Below are 22,500 nucleotides of genomic sequence, written 5' to 3'. Positions count from 1 at the left end.
ATATATATATATATATATATATATATATATGTATGTATATATATATATACATACATATATATATACATACACGAATATATATAATATATTGGATATTAATTATATACACACAGAGCAGATTTATATATATATATATATATATATATATATATATATATATATATATATATATATATATATATATATATATATATATATGTGTGTGTGTGTGTGTTTGTGTTTGATTTATATATATATTTATATATATATATATATATATATATATATATATATATATATATATATATATATAATGTATGTATGTATATATATAATTCTAATAGCCACAATGCTCTCCTAACTTCTCGAGTTCTTCGCTTTTTTAGCTATGCTTGTAACTACAAAGCCGTAAGATCCAAGCACAAGAAATTGAAGAGACTGTGATGGCCGGTCGCGGGAAGCGAACCCAGCGTCACCATAATCACAAGTAGGTCACGTTGCCGACCTGACCAGGAGAAGGATAAAAATCTATTACCTCTCGTACATACATATACCTGTAGTTTTCAGATATATTTATTAGAGCTGGAATAGACCCATCCTCACCATCGTAGCCAAGTGGGCAATTGTTTTTATTGCTTTTAGGCTGAAATATTTAGAAAGTAGAATCTACTGGTCACTTTTACTGACAGATATGTAATTCTAATAGCCATTAATGCCCTCTTAAATTCATCGAATGCTTTGCGCTTTTTTTTTTGATATGCCTGTGACTACAAAGCCGTAAGATCAAGCGCAAGAATTGAAGAGACTGTGATGGTCATCACAGTCTCTTCAATTTCTTGCACTTGGATCTTGTAGGTTTGTAGTTACAAGCATATCCAAAAAAGAAGAATTGAGAAGTTAAGGGGCATTGTTCTATTAGAATTACATATGTGTCTGCTTAAAAGTGACACCATAGATTTACATATATATATATATATATATATATATATATATATATATATATATATATATATATATATATATATATATATATATATATATGCTAGACTGAGATTTTCATTTCAATTACCTGTTTTACAGAGAGATAATAAATAAACGATACATATCAGCCCAATTTCCTAGAAGCAACAGACTGGGGAACCCATCCAAAACTAATAACACCTTTTAAGAACGAAGATAGTTTTGCACACTTCCACAAACACCTCATCTACTTATGGAAGTCCTGTCAGTTCCTTTATAATTCATTTTATTTATAGATATCAAAAGATAAATATTTCCGTTATTGAAAACCCAAGATTGGCAAATAACTCTTCGAGAAGAGTTAATTGGAATTATGCAGTAAATAGTGAAGGAAAAGGAATTTCCACATAGTCCTTTCTATTCCTTTCTATCGCTCTAATACTCTATAATTGAAAGCGTCTCGTGCACTCCGCTGGAACAGAATTAATTCCATACCGTCCTTTATGCTGTGTCTCAGTTCGTCTGAATTGCAAATGACGTTCGTAATCAGTGCTCTGTATTATGTGTTGGTGATTCGTCTAATGCCGTAGTATACGTAGAAAACCACATGAGAGGTGAAAATCAAAGACCAGGTACCAAGCGCTTTCGTGTATTGCGTACACTTCTTAGACAACCACGTGAGAGGTGAAAATCAAAGACCAGGCACCAAGCGCTTTCGTGTATTGCGTACACTTCTTAGACAACCACGTGAGAGGTGAAAATCAAAGACCAGGCACCAAGCGCTTTCGTGTATTGCGTACACTTCTTAGACAACCACGTGAGAGGTGAAAATCAAAGACCAGGCACCAAGCGCTTTCGTATATTCACTGACACTTTAGACAGACAACCGTGAGAGGTGAAAATCAAAGACCAGGCACCAAGCGGCTTTTTGAGTGTATCAGAGATTATACTTTTAGACAACCACGTGAGAGGTGAAAAATCAAAGACCAGGCACCAAACAACCGTTTTTTCGTGTATTGCGTACACTGAGAGACACAACCACGTGAGAGGTGAAAATCAGAGACCAGGCAATGAAGCGCTTTCGTGTATTGCGTACACTTCACTGAGACAACCATCGTGAGAGGTGAAAATCAGAGACCAGGCACCAGAAGCGCTTTCGTGTGCATTGCGTACACTTCTTAGACAACCACGTGAGAGGTGAAAATCAGAGACCAGGCACCAAGTGCTTTCGTGTATTGTGTACACTTCTTAGACAACCACGTGAGAGGTGAAAATCAGAGACCAGGCACCAAGCGCTTTCGTGTATTGCTTACACTTCTTAGACAACCACGTGAGAGGTGAAAATCAAAGACCAGGCATGTATTGCGTACAGTTTTGCGGAGAGGTGAAAATCAAAGATGGCAACAGATGCAGTAGACAACCACGTGAGAGGTGAAAATCAGAGACCAGGCACCAGCGCTTTCGTGTATTGATCATCGTTTAGACAACCACGTGAGGAGGTGAAAATCAAAGACCAGGCACTGCCGCTTTCGTGTATTGCACATTCACGTCACGGAGAGGTGAAAATCAAAGACCAGGCACAAGCACGTGAGAGGTGAAAATAAAAGACCAGGCACCAAGCGCTTTCGTGTATTGCGTACACTTCTTAGACAACCACGTGAGAGGTGAAAATCAAAGACCAGGCACCGTACACTTAGGGCCAACCACGCGGAGAGCGCTTTCGTGGACTAACATTGAGGTGAAAATCAAAGACCACTTACTTTTTTGCGACACTTTAGACAACCACGTGAGAGGTGAAAATCAAACCAGACCAGGCATTAAAAGAAAATATATTTTTTGTTTTGTGACACTTCTTTAGACAACCACGTGAGAGGTGAAAATCAAAGACCAGGCACAAGCGCTATCGTGAATTGCGTGAAAATCAAAAGACCAGGGCACACTTCTTAGACAACCACGAGAGAGGTGAAAATCAAAGACCAGGCACCAAGCGCTTTCGTTTATGCTCATAACTTCTTTAGACAACCACGTGAGAGGTGAAAATCAGAGACCAGGCACCTAGCGCTTTAGGGACAACACGTGTGAAAATCAAAGACCACGTACACTTCTTAGACAACAACATGAGAGGTGAAAATCAGGCAGACCAGGCACCAAAGCGCATTTCGTGAATTGCGTACACTTACTTAGACAACCACGAGAGGTAAATCAAAGACCACAACAGACAACCACTGAGAGGTGAAAATCAAAGACCAGGCGAAAGCGCTTAGACAACCACGGAGAGGTGAAAATTGTATTTACACCCCTCAGACAACCACGTGAGAGGTGAAAATCAAAGACCAGGCAAAGCGCTTTTTATTATTGCGACACTTCTTAGACAACCACGTGAGGTGAAAATCAAAGACCAGGCACAGACAACCAGAGAGAGGTGAAAATCAAAGACCAGGGTGTACTTTAGACAACCACGCAGAGAGGTGAAAATCAAAGACCAGGCATCGTATTGCGTACTTTGTATTTGAGAGGTGAAAAATCTTTTAGACAACCACGTGAGAGGTGAAAATCAGAAGACCAGGCACTGCGCTTTGACAACCACGTGAGGTGAAAATCAAAGCAGGTACCACTTCTTAGACAACAACCACGTGAGAGGTGAAAATCAAAGACCAGGCACCAAGCGCTGTCGTGAGAGGTTGCGACACTTCTTAGACAACCACGTGAGAGGTGAAAATCAAAGACCAGGCACCAAGCGCGTGTATTTGAAAATCAAAGAGCACTTCTTATAGGGACAACCGTGAGAGGTGAAAATCAAAGACCAGGCACCAAGCGCTTCGATGAAAATAGGTTGCGCAGCACTTCTTAGACAACCACGAGAGGTGAAAATCAAAGACCAGGGCAGACTTTCAAAGACCAGGTTTGTCATTGCGTACACTTCTTAGACAACCACGTGGAGGTGAAAATCAAAGACCAGGCACAAAGCGCTTTCGTCCATTGCGAGTTCTTAGACAACCACAGAGGTGAAAATCAAAGACCAGGCACCAATATTTTTTCGTGTAAAACACTTCTTAGACAACCACGTGAGAGTGAAAATCAAAGACCAGGCAGTTAAAGCGCTTTGCTGTGAAGGTGGTGTTGGTATTGCGTACACTTCTTTAGACAACCACGTGAGAGGTGAAAATCAAAGACCAGGCACCAGCGCTTTCGAGCATGCGTACATTCTCAGACAACCAAAAAGAGGTGAAAATCCAAGACCAGGCATCAAGGGTTTTTTACGTGTTTTACAAATTGTGCAAATCAGACAACCACGTAAAGAGGTGAAAATCAAAGACCAGGCATTTAGCGATATTCGTTGTATTGCGAAACACTTCTCAGACTTTAGTGGTGAAAATCAAAGACCAGGCACCAAGCGCTTTCGTATGTGCGTACACTTCTTGACAACCACGTGAGAGGTGAAAATCAGAGACCAGGCACCAAGCGCTTTTCGGCATTTGCGAAATTTTCACTGTTTTCTTAGACAACCACGTTGAGAGGTGAAAATCAGAGACCAGGCACAGCGCTTTCGTGTATTGCTTATTAATTCTTGAACAACCACGTGAGAGGTGAAAATCAAAGACCAGGCACCAAGCGCTTTCGTGTTTTGCGACACTTCTTAGACAACCACGTGAGAGGTGAAAATCAAAGACCAGGCACCAGCTATTATATTGCGTACTTCATTCAACAACCACGTGAGAGGTGAAAATCAAAGACCAGGCACCAAGCGCTTTCCATGGTATTACAAACACTTCTTAGACAACCACGTGAGAGGTGAAAATCAAAGACCAGGCACCTGAGCGCTTTGTTATATTTGCGTACACTTCTTGAACAACCACGTGAGAGGTGAAAATCAAAGACCAGGCACCAAAGCGCTTTTTCGTCAGATTCGTACTGAGCTAGACAACCACATTGAGAGGTGAAAATCAAAGACCAGGCACCAAGCGCTTTCGTGTATTGCGTACACTTCTTAGACAACCACGTGAGAGGTGAAAATCAAAGACCAGGGTTTAAAGCGCTTCCACCGTGTGTGCGACACTTCTAAAGAACAACCACGTGAGAGGTGAAAATCAAAGACCAGGCACCAAGCGCTTTTAGGTAGTATTGCGTTTGAGAGACAACCACGTGAGAGGTGAAAATCAAAGACCAGGCACCAAGCGCTTTCGTGTATTCGTAGAGATTTTAGACAACCACGTGAGAGGTGAAAATCAAGACCAGGCACCAAAGCGCTTGGAAGGTAGTTTTGCGTGACACTTTAGACAACCACGTGAGGTGAAAATCAAAGACCAGGACATAGCGCCGTGTAGTTTTGTACACTTCTTGACAACCACGTGAGAGGTGAAAATCAAAGACCAGGCACAAATGCTTTGCGTGTATTGCGTACACAAAGAGAGACAACCACGTGAGAGGTGAAAATCAAAGACCAGGCACCAAGGCGCTTACGTGTATTGCGACACTTCTCAGACAACCACGTGAGGGTGAAAATCAAAGACCAGGCACTGAAGCGCTTTTAAAATTGCGTACACTTCTCAGACAACCACGTGAGAGGTGAAAATCAAAGACCAGGCACCAAGCGCTTTCGTGTATTGCGTACACTTCTTAGACAACCACGTGAGAGGTGAAAATCAAAGACCAGGCACCAAAGCGGCTTTGTGAGTGCAACACTTCTTTAGACAACCACGTGAGAGTGGGGTGAAAATCAAAGACCAGGTACCAAGCGCTTAGACAACCACGTGAGAGGTGAAAATCAAAGAGCAGGTACCAAGCGCTTTCGTGTATTGCGTACACTTCTTAGACAACCACGTGAGAGGTGAAAATCAAAGACCAGGCACCAAGATTTAAACGTGTCATTGCGTACACTTCTTAGACAACCACGTGAGAGGTGAAAATCCAAAGACCAGGTACCAGCGCTTAGACAACCACGTGAGAGGTGAAAATCAAAGAGCAGGTACCAAGCGGCTTTCGTGTTTATGCGTACACATTCTTAGACAACCACGTGAGAGGTGAAAATCAAAGACCAGGTATGAAAGCGCTTTCGTGTATTTCTTTATATTTTCTTAGACAACCACGTGAGAGGTGAAAATCAAAGACCAGGTACCAAGCGCTTTCGTGTGTGCTTAATTATTTAGACAACCATGTGAGGTGAAAATCAAATACCAGGTACCAAGCGCCGTGTATTATTTTACACTTCTTAGACAACCAACGTGAGAGGTGAAAATCAAAGACCAGGTACCAAGCGCTTTCGTGTATTGCGTATGTAAAGACAACCACGTGAGGTGAAAATCAAAGACCAGGTACCAAACGCTTTCGTGTATGCGTACATTATTAGACAATATTCGTGAGAGGTGAAAATCAAAGACCAGGTACCAATCGCTTATATGTATTATTTTACACTTCTTTTACAATACGTGAGAGGTGAAAATCAAAAGACCAGGTACCAAGCGCTTCGTGTATTCGTACACTTCTTGAACAACCACGTGAGGTGTGAAAATCAAGACCAGGTACCTGGGCTTTCGTGATTACGAAACTTTAGACAACCACGTGAGAGGTGAAAATCAAAGACCAGGTACCAAAGCGCTTTCGTGTGCGTACACTCCTTAGACAACCACGTGAGAGGTGAAAATCAAAGACCAGGCACCAGAAACTTTCGTGTGTGCGTCACTATTCTTAGACAACCACGTGAGAGGTGAAAATCAAAGACCAGGTACCAAGCACTTTCGTGTATGCGTAACTTTTAGGCAATGTTTTATTGAGAGGTGAAAAGAAAAGACCAGGTACCAAAGCGCTTTCAGGTCAGTTGCGTGCAAACAGAACAACCACGTGAGGTGAAAATCAAAGACCAGGTACGTCAAAGCGCTTTTTGCGTTGCATTTTATTCTTTTGAACAACCACGTGAGAGGTGAAAATCAAGAGACCAGTATTACCAAGCGCTTTCGTGTATTGCGTACACTTCTTCGGAGTACAAAAGAAGAAGAAAGAAGACGTGTAAACAATGTTTTATACATGGCTAGGTATACCTGGTTTTTCACCTCTCATGTGGTTGTTTACACATTTGTCACGTGCAGTTTGGTGATATTGCTGATAATGCCTTAGTATATGGAGCGTTTCTCTCTCTCTCTCTCTCTCTTAAGTTAAAAGAGATTATGTTGGAAGCTTTTTGTCTCTGTCAGCAAACCTTGAAAAATGTTTCATTAGTTTTATTGAAAGAAAACTGTACGTATTCGTGAGGTTCCTGTTGCTATCTAAATCTGTCTATCTGTCTATGTCTGTCTATATATCTATATATATATATATATATATATATATATATATATATATATATATATATATATATATGTGTATATATATATACACAATACATATATATATATATATATATATATATATATATATATATATATATATATATATATATATATATATATATATAATATATATATATATATATATATATATATATATATATATATATATATATATATATATATAAATGTATGTATATACACAACGCCTTATCGTGACTCATTACCGCTATCAGAGAATCCCTGAAGAAGTATGTGGCAATTGTCTTTGGGTGGGTTTCTTGCTTCGGAGATTTAGGCTAATTTAGTTTTTCTTTAGGGGTAGGGATTGCCAAGACATTTTTACATTCCTCCTCCTCCTCCTCCTCCTCCTCCTCCTCGTCGTCGTCGTCGTCGTCGTCGTCGTCGTCGTCGTCGTCGTCGTCGTCGTCGTCGTCGTCCTCCTCCTCCTCCTCCTCCTCTCCTCCTCCTCCTCCTCCTCTTCTTCTCAAAACCGTCCTTCTTTCCCATAAACCGCTTTCGATTTTGCCGTGTCCTCCTCTGTGTCCCTCCGTATTGATTTGAAATGTTTTCCTCAACCTGGAGGAGGAAAGCGGAATTCCTCATGCGTAGAGGAAAAAGGTTTTGACTTAGTGTTTGTCCTTCTTATCTGGGAGTCCAGGCTATGTGGCCATAAAGACTGAAAGTAGTCCAAATATTGTTATGGAAAGGTGGAAGGATTTTGTGTGACTTTTTTCCTTTTTTTTTTGCGTCAGTCGAAAAATATATAAACTTTTTATTCGTGGAATTTTAATGGAAGTTTTTTCTTCTTCTATCATGACAACATATAGTATACACCAAATTATACAGGAGGTGTTCGTGTATAACTTGAAATAAATTTTTAATTAACTGTACAAATACATTTAAAAACAAAACTCTAAAGAGCTTTGGAGAATCTGTAATTTGCACAATGCTCCTTTTCCGTCTCAGAAGGAGAAGAAGAAGAGATACTAACAAAGAACAAAACAAAAGACGAGCGGAATTGTTAACAAAAACAAGGAAACTGGTCGTTAAGACAGACTTATGGTGGATTAGGTGAATTTTTCGTCTTGTGAAAATTATAAAAGGGAAATAATTCGTCCCTGTTTTGACGAATTGGCGTATGCCATTTTTTTCTAATTAGTTGAGTTTTCCCGCCAAAGTGTCTCAGTTTTTGATATTCTGTAACATATCAAAACTTCAGCTATATATCTGTGTTGTCTTATTTACAAACCAAGCTTCCTCAAAAGTTGAGCTAAGAAGAAGCTCTGAATGATGTGAAAATCTTTATTCTGGGCAAAGAATGGCTTACGCCAGTTCGTCAAACTAGGGACGAATTGTATTTGACTAAACTTGTGATTTACTTAAAATTCAGATGAACACGAGAGTAACATTCCACCGAAGCCTCAGCATCAGAGTAAATTGGAATCAGACTTTTTCCAGCTGTGATATCTCGTTTCTGAGATGATCAGCCTTTATAATGACTTCATTTGAATTTTATTTCTGCATTTATATAAAGTTTTTTCAAAGGTGAAATGATTGTTTTATTTCATAAGTGCTCTATATATCAATTTAAATAAAAAGTCCCACAAATAAAATTATTATTTTTTCAGTGTTGGTTTTCCTCAGGCAAAAGTAATATTTTTTTTCCAAGACAGCTGTGTATGGATTTTATTCTTCCATAGAAATTGTGTTGTTCTAACTATAAATCCTTTTAAAATCTTAAAGGGGGAAATAATTGTATCGACTGAACTTGTGATATCCCAAAATTCAGATTAGCTCTAGAATAAATTAGAGCAAATTGAAACATGATTTTTTCCAGCTGTGACATCAGGTTTCTCTTCCGAGTTCTGACAAGTCAATCATTCTAAAGAACACTTCAACCGATTAATATCAAATTTCGCTTTCATGTTATCACGATTCATTAAACTCGTCGTCATCAGCGATTTGAAATATCAGTTTGATCCAGAGACTGAAATGTATGAAACTCTGACGGAGAGAGAGAGAGATGGATCTGCAAATAACGACTGTTAGTGTGGTGGGTTGAGTCATAAAGATTCTCCATGACCAATAAACTTCAATTCGCACAAGTGATTTTAATCATTTTTGTTTGGAATCGTGACTGGAATCGAACCATTATTAATCCCAGGAAGACTCGCAATCAGTCAGTGATGGTGGAGAGGTGGTTATTGGTGAGCCCATTTTTAATGAGTGATATTGGCAACTGGACTAATTAACGTCTTAGTAAGTTGATACTGTAAGTGTTCTAACTTAATTTTAGATGTGGATATATAATTTCAAAGTAAGACTCTCTCTCTCTCTCTCTCTCTCTCTCTCTCTCTCTCTCTCTCTCTCTCATATGCCAGGAGAGGGGCGTGTCTTTCTCCCTCTTTCGAATTCCTTTCACTTCTCGGTCTTCATTATCAGCTGCGTCAGGCCATATCCATTCATGGCTGATGGTGCTTTGCGTGCATTACAGACACACACACACACACACACACAAGCATTTGCTGCTTGTGTAGGGCTTCATTACCTCGGACGCTCTCCCCCAGAGCGAACAGATTCTTCTTTCGGCTTCCAGTGGATGTTGAAGGGACGCTTTGCGATCTCTCTTTGTCTGATTTCTTTGTATTTATATGCAGATGAGTTGGTGGACTTGTTGTCTTTTTGGCTCGATATATATATATATATATATATATATATATATATATATATATATATATATATATATATATATATATATATATATATATATGTATGTATATATATATGTGTATATATATATATATATATATATATATATATATATATATATATATATATATATATATATATATATATATATATATATATATATATATATATACGTGTAGTGTGTGTATAATGAGATGGAATTCCCCTCAGCTGGATTAAGTGCACCAGGCAATTCTTATGTTCTTTGCAGCGTCCCCTCGGCCTCAGCTGCAACCCCTTTCATTCCTTTTACTGCTCCTCTGTTCATATGCTCTTTCTCCTCCCGTACTTTTCACCTTCTCCTAATAATTGTTTCATAGTGCAACTGCTTTGAGGTTTTCCTCCTGTTACACCTTTCAAACCTTTTTACTGTCAATTACCCTTGCAGCGCTGAATGACCTCATAGGTCCCAGTGCTTGGCCTTTTGCCTAAATCGTTTATTCTGTTCAATTTTATTTTATTTAGCTGGTTTAATTTAGAATTCTCAGAAGTCTTCTGTCTTCCCAAAATCTTTTCAACCTTCCTTTTTTCAAGGGGCGTGTCCCTCATCTGTGAAGGGGTGTTCTTAAAAAGAAGCTCTTTATGCCCTTCTCAGTGCTCCTTCATGATAAAAAATGAAAAACCATTCTCTTGATGCAGGTGATTTCACAGTAAAAAAAAAAGAGTCCAGAAAGTCCTTGACCTGAGGAAATTTCGGATGACCCTCAAATTCAGGCAGAGTTATTTTCTCTGGGTTTGAGATAAAGAAGCTTCATGAGATGACATACTTTCTTTCCCCTCTGCCTGAAGGAGAAAGCGCCACTTTCTTTCCCCTCGTTTGAAAGGCTAAACTAACTCGGCCCTCTTCCCCTTATATGTAAGGGTTTTTGTAGAGAGTCTTTCTCACCTGTTGCACGAGGTCAGCCTCTTCCTTTTCGTCTCTGGCGCTGTGGTGATAAGCTTTGGCTACAGTGACGCTGCCTCTCGTCAGGTCCTGCAAATAGCCAGTTTTTTTTTTTTTTATCTCTCTCTCAGACTCATTTTAATCTTTCAGAACAAGAAGATTGCAACGTGCGCACTCTCTCTCTCTCTCTCTCTCTCTCTCTCTCTCTCTCTCTCTCTCTCTCTCTCTCTCTCTCTCTTTCTTTGGTCTATTTAAGAATTGTGAGAGTGCAGTGTCTCTCTCTCTCTCTCTCTCTCTCTCTCTCTCTCTCTCTCTCTCAGAGAGACGCTCTGTCTTAGAACATAGGACTTGATCAAAGCGCAGGGCAGGTCACCATGGATTAGATTATGTCGTTTCTATTTAAGATGAAGCTGGCCTTATGCCAAGAAGGGCTCTTGCCAGTGCTGCCACTCTAAAATTTCATTTCCCCCTACCAATCATGCTCATTTTCCCCTACTTCTCCCTACGGCCATCCTCCAGCTCAGCTTACCCCAAAAATGATGATTTTTTTTTTATTTAAATGAATTCAGAATGAAATATCCCCATACAGCCTAAATATTGGAGTTATTGCACCATTTATCCCAAGTTCAAAATGCTTTTTAACAAGGATGATTTGAATAAAAGTACTTTTTTATATGTTTAAATTTTATTCATTTTTAATAGCAAAATAATGTGGAGAAAAATATATTTTCCCAGAGAAACTAAATGTATGTGATAAGCAAGTAAAGAATATCTTTTGCAAAAGAAGAAAATGAAAATTTAGTCGATTCTTTGGTATTTCTAAATAATAAATCAAATATGTATTAAGCAAATAAAAAGTATCTTTTCTTTTGGCATAAGAAGTAAAGGAAAAATTAATCTTTGGTATTCTTTTCAGTTGTCATTTCTTAACACCTGATTTTTTTTGGTTAAATTCTTAGAGTACGTGTATTCTACCAATTATAATGTATGTAATTAATTCAAACAAAATCTTCAGCCTATGTATCATCAAGGATCTGATCATTTGCTTTATGCTCATACTTGTGCATGTAGTTTTTTCTTGCACTGATATACAAGTGAGCAAGCCTTGGGTTCATCAACTTGAGAGGGAAAGGTTTCTGTGGTTCAAAATACCAAATTGCACTTCTAATAGCGTAGCCTTCTCCCTGATATAAGTACCCATATTGGCCTAGGCTATCACTTCATGCCAGTTAACTGTTACTAACAAAGTAATTACTTATCGTAATTACTTATCATTTACTTACGGTAAGCTCTGAAATTTTTTTGTAGTCTATACTATGACAATAATAGTAAGACCTAATTACTTCCTCCTCCCCTCCTGAACCAGTCACGTAAAGGCAATTTCAAATTTCAAAGTCACTGTTCACAAACCAATGACACCGTCACCTTGTCTCTCACCATTTACCTCACATTATAGTCACATACGATGGTGCTGGTGGACCGGGTGGGGTGGCCTCTGGCGGTCGATGAGGGAAACAAAGACATCAACTCTAGTTTCTCTTGCCAGCAAAGGGAAATACAAGTTTATATATATATATATATATATATATATATATATATATATATATATATATATATATATATATATGTGTGTGTGTGTGTGTGTGTGCTTCTACTAATCAGCATCCCTTTTGTTCTCATAGCAATATTTTCATCTACCTCTGCTATTTAGAAAGGACTACAACACTGAGTCTAGAACTTCTTTGAGAACTAATCTCACTGTGAAGATTTTCACTCGATTTTTGTGTGCAAATACAAACTTCAAAATTAAATGTTGCAACAGTAGAAAAATTGTTCCCAAATCCACAGCAACACAGGTAATATAATGCGACTCTTTTTCATGCTGGTCTATATTATCTTGGTGACTTTTCAGCCAACCGTTTCAGACAATTACATCGAAAATAGCTTAAACTGGGCTTTTGGTTCTTATTTTCTGTAAGAGTCTGGAAAGGACTCATCTCTTTTAGGATCTGCAGAAAATGGAACAAGAGGAAAGGAGAACAGATTGCCTGAGCCCAACGGATCAAACAGTTTGGTGTTCCAAATTCAATTTCTTCTGGCAGCTTTGCCGCAATGGCGCTGAATGCCTTCCTGCTGGAGGAGGCGGAAAACCAAGTTTCTAGCAATGGGACTCTGCCATTTTGAATTATACTTTTGAAACAGATCCATGAAAATTGCTTTCTTTGTGTTGTAATCAGTTCACTACAGCTGTCTCTTGACTGGAGGTTTTGTGAAACCAACTGCGTCAGCTGTACTCTAAAGATCCCGCTCTACGAGGAGAGAATATTAGATTTCAGTAATGTGTATCTCCAGTTGCAAAGAAACTTAAGGAAAATGTTTATAACTAGCAAATCAATTTTGCTTCAAACCAGTATAACAATGATCTTGTAAGGTTTCTCTATGCACCTATAAAGCTGCATTCAGCTGTCTTACTGCTCCAATCAACTGGTGGATAAGAAAGAGGGATTATTAAGGAATCTTGAGAAGCTAAGTATTCCAGAAGAGAATAACAAGACGGAATGAATTATCAGATCCAGCATTTACCATCATCTCCTTAATTAGGAGACATGGTACCCATGGCAGGCGTCAGAGGAAGCCTGAGAAATGACTTAGATTTTTCTCTTTGGAATAGCATCTGTAGTAAAAGAGAGCTGGAAGAAAGGTTCCGTGCTGGAGGAGAAAAATAGACTTATAAAAAAAAAAAAAATAGCCTCTGAGGTTGGCTGGAAGTTTTGTCATTAATTCAGTTCTGTCAAGAGGGATGTTCTTGCCACTCCATTTCGCCTCCAAACACCAAAACTAAATCGAAATATATCACACAGGTTTCCTAGATACACACCATCACTTTTAATCATTTCTGACAAAATCATAACAGAAACTAATGCTCTGAGTACTGTTCGTTAAATTAGTCAGCCAATAATAAGGCATCAATCTAGTGACGTAACAAAGCAGTGTCTTTGTTTGTTCCTTTCTGTTTTTGTATTCTTCTTACATTTCACATACATACACATTCTATTCATTTTTACATACAAGTTTACATGCATTGTACATCTTATAATACCATGGCGCTCGTGAAATGAATAATATTTTATCTGTCCTCTAAAATGTATTAGCAAGGGCGTGGCAGGAGAGGGAACAGACCATTTGTCAAGACACAGTTTGCATAGGTACCATTCTCTCTCTCTCTCTCTCTCTCTCTCTCTCTCTCTCTCTCTCTCTCTCTCTCTCTCTCTAAGTTTCCCTGTGGAATCGAAGGTGAACGGACACAATGACAAATTTCTGAAATGCCTGAAAACTGTGACTTTTTCAGCGACGTTTCTCAGTCATCAGATCTGAAAGTTTAACCCCCTGGATAATCTCTTGTGAAAGGAAATCTATATTTACAGAGAGACATTTTTGTTTAAAGAACCATTGGGTTAGTTTAGATTTGCCATGAAGTTCTCATCAGGAAGATTAAAAGTTCATGATTAGCAAAAAATTGTACAGAATACAGAAAGTCTTGAAAGGGTAAAAATTACATCAATGAGGAAACGGATGGCACAGTCTAATGGAAAAAGAAGGGAGAATGATACGACTGAAGGATGATAAAAAGTCATAAATGATTAATGGGTGAATTGCAATGCCGTATGTATGTATAAAGTGAGGACTGATTCCTATTTTGCGTTTTTCTGGAAATTAAAACAAGAAAACATTTATTGTGTTTTTTCGTTTTGATAAATTGATAGGACTCTTTTGTCGATGAAAATGGCGGATGTATTTCGTGTTGAAGTTTGTAAAGTGTGAATTAATGATAAGTTGATAGGCACATGTATATGATGGGCATTTAGTATCGTTTATATATACTTTTAAACATACTTGTACATATTTTCCATGTGCACTATATATATATATTATTATGATTAACAGATTCGCTAGCAAATTGCCTCCCCCCCTCCTTTGTTGTTGTTGGTTGTTCATTTACTGCCAGCCGGCCGATCGATAGACCATCTGTCTATCGACTTAAAAACAAGGGTTTAAAAGATTAAAGGCGCTCCATTTTTGATAAAGATCTTTCCTTCGAGGCAAAAGTAATCTGGCTTGGGTGTTTCTCCTACAGGCCAAAACCTCCCCTGCGGGCAGCAGGTGCAATGAGTCAAAGCATCTGTGTTGGACACCCCTGCCCCATAGGAGGGGATAAAGGCAAAAAGCCCACGAGGTCCCAGGACACACGCGGGCTGGAAGATATGGAGTGAACTTGTGAAGACGTCCTCAACACCTGGCCCCATCGTGCCCTTGCATCCTAACCACGTGGCCCCTTTCCAAAGTATACTTTTCCTCGTGCCCTTCGACCGTATTCCTCGAGCCCACACGCCATTGCTTGGGTTTGAGAGTCCCCATCGCCTTGCCCCTTTGGAAGCCTTGCATCTCACCACGTGGAAGAAACTCGTCCTCGAAATCACAAGTCATCCACGGACTGCCTTCTCGGCGCCCTCGGAAAATCTGCTAAGGTAAAGTGCCCTGGAAGAGCCCCATTTCAGTCACGCTTTTGTCGTAATATTTTCTTAAAGAGAAAGCCAGAAATCTCCCTTGTCTAATGTCCGTGCGCCTCTTGCATCGGCAGTATTAATTCTTTATTACTCCTTTGGCACCCTCAGTGCAGCTTCGAATTCATTATTCTTTTGTCTATTTTCATTACTGGCGTATAATGTGCATATCTCTCATTTCAGAGGATCCTATTTCGTGGAAGCTTCTCGGACTGTGTCTGGAATCCCCAGTTTCATTCAATCTGAGGAATCTCCTTCAGGATTAATCTCTTGAGTTCCTCTTTCCCGTACTGATGTCATTTATGTAAATACACTACTTTAAATGTGCCCACGTGTTTTACGTAATATTTCCCTCAGTAACCAGAGCCCTATGCTCATATGAAATTCTCCTTTGTTTTCCTCTTTTTTTACGTTTTCCCGTACCCACGAAGTCAGAATCACAAGGCTAAATTACCTTAAATTGTTGCTACCTGTCTCACAGAGCATATTTCAAACTAAAACCACGGAAAAACGTAAAAATGGCGACCTGGCCATAGATCTCGTTTTGCAGTTGCAGTTCCCTAGTGTTGCTTTTATTGCATTTGCAACTTGCCAGATCAGCTATTAGCAAAGCTAAGCTGGGTACATGAGACAATTACAGAACCTTTTGTGTAAAACCAGCACACAGATCCAGAAAATTCCACGTAAGTAATGTGTTAATCTTAGCAAAACCTTTTTACAATCGTGACTGTTCCTAGGAATTAGAAATAGGGACGCATGTAATCACTGAGAGAAAAGAACCAGCCGTATTATTAGATTCGTTAATGCATGCCTTTCAGGATAGGTAGTTAGGAAATAACCAGTGCTAACCATCCTTTTGCTTTGAGGAATAGTGCGAAATTCCTCTGTGTTAAAATCCTTGCCATATTCTTGCTTCGAGGAATAGTGCGAAAGAAATTCCTCTGTGATAAATTTTACTTCGCATTTCGAATTAGCGAACTGTTATTTAGGCGCGAATAAATTCCCACGTGGGACACGACGAAGTCAGCTTGCATTGCTGAAAATTCTCTCCAGTGTAGTTAAATTCGAGTTAGGTGTTAGGAAAGCTTAAATTTAAACTCGGCTTATAGGGAAAAATTACTAGGCCGTTGTACTGTTATCCTCTCAGACGACGGAAATTCCCGGAATCCCAGACGGTATATAAATATACCGGGTTCATTCACCCAGAATCTAAAAATACCTCCGGTGTTGGCCAAACGACCTGCACCCCACCCCCGCCCATGCCCGCGTGTGTAGCATTTTTTTTCCCATTCATTTCCCAGCATACATTTTTTCTTTGGGTTTCCCGTTAGTAATTTCTAAGTCCTAAGGGACGAATCGTAATTCAAGTCCTAAGTGACTCCTAAAATTCTACGTCGCACGTGGCGAGAATTCTCCTCCAAATTCCACAAATTTCCATTCCAGTCCTAAGTGACTCTAAAATTCTACGTCGCGCGTGTGAGAATTCCTCCAAATTCCAGTCCTCAGAGACTCCTAAAATTCTACATTTGCACGTGGCGAGAATTTCTCCAAATTCCAGTCCTCAGAGACTCCTAAAATTCTACGTCACGTGCGAGAATTTCTCCAAATTCCAGTCCTCAGAGACTCCTAAAATTCTCACGTCAGCATTGTGGCGAGAATTTCTCCAAATTCCAGTCCTCAGAGACTCCTAAAATTCTACAATGCGTGAGAATTTCTCCAAATTCCAGTCCTCAGAGACTCCTAAAATTCTACGTCGTACGTGGCTTTGGGAATTTCTCCAAATTCAGTCCTCAGAGACGTCGTACAAAATTCTCCATTTCCGCATGCGTGAGAATTTCTCAGTCCTCAGAGACTCATACAACAAAATTCCCAAAATTTCTCAGCGGAACCCAAAATTAAGTCCTTTGAGACATTATATAGTGTAGTTCACACATCTAAGCCCTTACGGACTGATCATTCTAGTTCGTTAGAACAACTCCTTAACTTCACGCTACAGCCGGCCAAGTCCGAGCGTGACAAAATCCAACTACGTCTTCGAGAGACATATTAAATTCGTTCGCCAAGAACAACCACGTCTTTCAAGACACATCCAATTTTAACAAAAAGTCTCCTCAGACTTACTAATCAACTGTCTTATTCAGACAGATCCATTCTCCTGCAGTCTGAACAATTGAGTGTTTCAGATTCCTGCAATTGAGTCTTTTCAGACAACCTGAGTCTTCTCAGACATATCATATACCCATTATTTCAAGATGGCTAATACCAGAGCCCAACAAAACGAGGATTTCAAATTCTACATGTCCGCTGGGAAGGACATGGGACTATCGGAGCAAGATCTGAGAGCATGGGTTCAAGAACGAGTGGACGATGCCAAGGCGGAGAGAGAGCAAGAGAACGTGCTTTGAAGAGAGAAGGATAAAGAACGTGCAGAGAGAGAGCAAGAATTGCCCAAAGAACAAGGAGAAGGAGAGAGAACGTGCAAGAGAGGGAGAGAAAAGAACGTGCAGAGAGAGGACAGAATCGCCCAAGAAGGTGAGATGAGAGAGAGAGAGAACGCGACCCCATGAGCTCCAGGTGCTAGAACGACAGCACGCCACCCCCCCCCTGCCGCGGGAATGAGTGCCCTCAGCCAAGCTCACTCGTTCATGCCAAAATGGACGGAGTCCGAAACCTGAAGTATGGCTTGAAAGGGCCGAACGAGTCCTGGAGTGCTGCGATCTCTCCCCGCGGAACTCTCCCTTGTTCTCACTAAATTCCCGGCGGAAAGGCCCTCGTTGCCTACCACGCCCTTCCCAGACGATCGGGAAACTGGGAAGCCGTCGCCAAGCAGTCTGCGCATGCGAGATTACCGAGCGGTGGAGGAGACGTTGGAGAGCAGCCCAGAGAAGCAGGCCAGACTTGGTCCGATTAGGGTACCATTCGGAGCGGCGTTGACAAAATGGCTCGATTCGAAGGGCCACTAACACCGCTGAGGTACTGAGGCGGTTTAAATTCGAGCATTTCCGCGCTACGCCCCTCCTGCCCTCGCCACTCATATAGTGGAAAAGCCCCAGCAACACTCACCGAGTGTTGCCGAATAGCAGATATGTGGGAAACTCACCACCTCAAGAAGGATCCATGGGCGGAAGATAAATCCCCGTCCCTCCTCGGAGGTTCAAATTCCCACAAAAATGGGAACTCGGGCAAGCCCCTAACTTGCCATTATTGCAAGAAAACGGGCATTCCTCCGAACAGTGCCGGAACAAGAAACCAGCTCCTCTCTCTCCCGGAAAACCGACAAATAACTCGCCTGCGCCTCACAGGGGCAGCGCGGAAAGATTTTAGCCAGACCTTTTGCACGGCGTGCAAGGTCTATGGCCATTCTCCCGCATGGGCAAAATGCCCACGCAATAATAAATCAAATACTCCCACCGTCGCCTTGGCGTCACAGATCCCCAGTCATTAGGCCCTCCCGCCGAAGGGCCTGTATACGTGGCCCTCCACGAGGTAGTGAGCCCGGCACAGTCACTGCTTTCGAGGACTCGGGCGACAAATCTCCCTCATCCGGAGGGACAGAGTTCCCACGGAGCTATCGTCAATAGACGAAACTCGTCACGATCGAGGGAATAAATCAATTTAAAATGATACTCCCTACGGTCCAATTGAGAGTCACAAGACCTCACCAATCCAAAATTTGCAATCTTGCAGTAGCAAGCCATCTCCCGGAGGCTATGACGTCATCCTGGGACAGGACTTTCAGTCCCCACCGAAATCACGACAATCTAGGGGTCCACATTCCCGAATCATTCCGCTGGCGCGAGTAATCCTCCCCGCTTCTCCTCAGCCAAGACTGGCGCCCCTGGGTACCAGGAGGACGTGCAGTCCCCACCAGTGCCACCTGAGTACGATGTACAGTGGCCCCTCGATCGGTTCCCCGATCCAATTCCAGTGCCGGCCCTGCCTCAGTGCCAAGTGCCAGGCCCCAATCAGATCTCCCTTCAGGAGATGCCAAATTCCTGCCGGTGCCACTTGCATGCCCCGAGCAGGGCAAGCTTCGTCCGTCCTGACCGACGAGCCCAAGAAACCTCTGATAGCGCCTGACTCTGCCCTAGTGCCAGCACCAAGAGCGCTACGCCGATCTCCATTCACGGGATCCAACTCAGGACCCCTCTCTTCCCCGGCCTGGCACCGCTACCAGCGCCGGTCAGAGAGACGGTTCCTCTCGACCACCGCGGAAGCTCACCTGCAGGTGCGGCCTCGCAACCCGTGCCTGAGCTGGTCATCGTTACCTGCGAGCCGCTCACGCCACCCCCGACCGCCTCCTCTCTGCCTCAGCCCGTCGCCGACGCAATTGCAAGTCAGGATTCTGCCATATCTCACTTGGCCGATGAACTACAAGAGCCGCGACGGATCATGGTAGAACCCGCACGGAACACTCCGCGTCAGCTGTCGCATCAGCAGGCCCAGGTGGTACTCCGTGCCGCCCTCCGATCGCGGGCCCTCCGCTTCCCCGGCCGAGGACGACTGTCCCATTAAGAAAGACTCGAGGCGAAATTACCATGGGCGTGGGACATTTCCAGGTAATTTACAAAGAGCTCTAGAGCTCCCCATGGCACCTGTGCCACCATTTCATTTTTCGAAGGTCTTGGCACCCCTAATCCAGAAGGGGATGTCAGGCCCTCCTCTATCTTCTTCCGTTCCTCAGGAACTTCTATCTCTTATCACCTTCTATTAATCTTCCCTTAAATTATCCCCACAAGAGGCAATTAAATACGGATACCATTCCCCACACAATGTATAAATCATTAAGAATAACAGAGTGAGAAGTGGCACTTTTGCGCCCATACCTTGGCACCGGGCGTGCGTGTCAGCCCTCCTGAAGGAGTCGCGCCCTTGGTGCACTTTCCTCGCCTGGGACTGAAGTGATAGTCCGGGCCGTAATTTATAGGCAAAAGGAAAATAAATTCCCGCCCTAACACAATAAAACCCTCACTCTTTTTCCCTTAGCTCTTCTGCCAATATCATTTACTTTCTTTTAGTCATTTAGTTATCTTTATTTTAATGAATCATGAGTCATAAACTCTTGCCCTTGTGATTTAAATGCCCCTTTCGTAAGCTCTGAGGGACGTGTCCCGCCTTTCATATGCGGTCAAGTTTTAATTCGTAACGTCTTGGTAATTTTCCTTTTGTTATTATTATCCCTTTTCCCCTTCCATTCCTTCCAAGATCTCTGTTTGTCCTAAGACCCCACATCTTTTGTCTGCTCGCCCGTCATAACATTGAGTAGGCAGTGGACGCATAAAATTAGCGTAGTTTAAGGTTAGCGAATTAAAACCTCATGAATACTCTCGCCCGCACACGACTGTCAAATTCCCGGTGTGTGGGTCATCCCTCAACTCGCGTTGAACGATAGCTGAGCAAAGCACGTTAAAACGAAGATAAATTATCAATGCGAATATGTATAGTCATTACAGTATCGTGTAAAAGGGGATGTCATTTACAAAAATAAACGCTGTTTTTCATTTACACAGCCTCTTCAAGGCAGATTGTACTAACCGCATGCATTTTATCTAAAATTAAGTAACCGTGTATTTTAATTCTTGAACAATAACCTTTCTTTTCATTTGTTGGCCATAGCCTCATATACGTGGTCCTATAATCTTAATTAATTCACAATTGTTCGAGTCACATTATAAAGTTACAGTGGGTAACCAAATCTAAAGTAATTATTCTTTGCAAGTGTTTAAATCACTTTGCGTTCTGTTAACGAAAATTGTCCCAATGTGTTATTAAAAGTAATGTCACAGCTTCATAAAACCCTTAGGAGTAAAGTTCATTGCAAGGCAGAATGTAGAGTAACGTAAAGCATTTGCCGCTCATTCTTGAATATCGATGTACACCCGAAGGAGGTATGTACATCATCTTGTATGGGGAGGTATTATGATTAGCAAGAATTCGCTAGCAAATTGCCTCCCCCTCCTTTTTGTTGTTGTTGGTTGTTCATTTACTGCCAGCCGGCCGATCGATAGACCATCTGTCTATCGACTTAAAAACAAGGGTTTAAAAGATTAAAGGCGCTCCCATTTTTGATAAAGATCTTTCCTTCGAGGCAAAAGTAATCTGGCTTGGGTGTTTCTCCTACAGGCCAAAACCTCCCCTGCGGGCAGCAGGTGCAATGAGTCAAAGCATCTGTGTTGGCGCACCCCTGCCCCATAGGGGGGATAAAAGCAAAAGCCCACGAGGTCTCAGGACACACGCGGGCTGGAAGATATGGAGTGAACTTGTGAAGACGTCCCTCAACACCTGGCCCCATCGATGCCCTTGCATCCTAACCACGTGGCCCTTTCAAAGTATACTTTTCCTCGTGCCCCTTCGTATTCCCCCGTATTCCTCGAGCCCACACGCCATTGCTTGGAGTTTCGAGGAGTCCCCATCGCCTTGCCCCTTTACGGAAGCCTTGCATCTCACCACGTGGAAGAAACTCGCCCTCGGAAATCGCAAGTCATCCACGGACCGCCTTCTACGCGCCCTCCGAAAATCTGCTAAGGTAAAGTGCCCTGGAAGAGCCCCATTTCAGTCACGCTTTTGTCTCGTAATATTTTCTTAAGGAGAAAGCCAGAAATCTCCCTTGTCTAATGTCCGTGCGCCTCTTGCATCGGCAGTATTAATTCTTTATTACTCCTTTGGCACCCTCAGTGCAGCTTCGAATTCATTATTCTTTTGTCTATTTTCATTACTGGCGTATAATGTGCATATCTCTCATTTCAGAGGGATTCTATTTCGTGGAAGCTTCTCGGACTGTGTCTGGAATCCCCAAGTTTCATTCAATCCCGTAGGAATCTCCTTCAGGATAGTAATCTACTTGAGTTCCTCTTTCCCGTACTAAGGTCATTTATGTAAATACACTACTTTAAATGTGCCCACGTGTTTTACGTAATATTTCCCTCAGTAACCAGAGCCCTATGCTCATATGAAATTCTCCTTTGTTTTCCTCTTTTTTTTACGTTTTCCCGTACCCACGAAGTCAGAATCACAAGGCTAAATTAACTTAAATTGTTGCTACCTG

General features: G+C 41.5%; 1 protein-coding gene across 1 annotated transcript in view; it reads left to right on the top strand.

Annotated features, from left to right (window-relative positions):
* The window catches only part of LOC136846837 (DNA-directed RNA polymerase II subunit RPB1-like), a 49,530-nt gene that overhangs the window by 9,520 nt on the left and 17,510 nt on the right, over positions 1–22,500 (top strand). Inside the window, exon 2 of the mRNA XM_067118105.1 lies at positions 18,223–18,367. Coding sequence (XP_066974206.1) covers positions 18,223–18,367 — 145 coding nt within the window. The remainder of the gene's footprint in view (positions 1–18,222; positions 18,368–22,500) is intronic.

The sequence above is a fragment of the Macrobrachium rosenbergii genome, chromosome 15, assembly GCF_040412425.1.
Source record: "Macrobrachium rosenbergii isolate ZJJX-2024 chromosome 15, ASM4041242v1, whole genome shotgun sequence".
NCBI lineage: Eukaryota > Metazoa > Arthropoda > Malacostraca > Decapoda > Palaemonidae > Macrobrachium > Macrobrachium rosenbergii.
The sequence above is the reverse complement of the archived record's forward strand: the minus strand, read 5'-3'. Positions and strand labels throughout refer to the sequence as shown.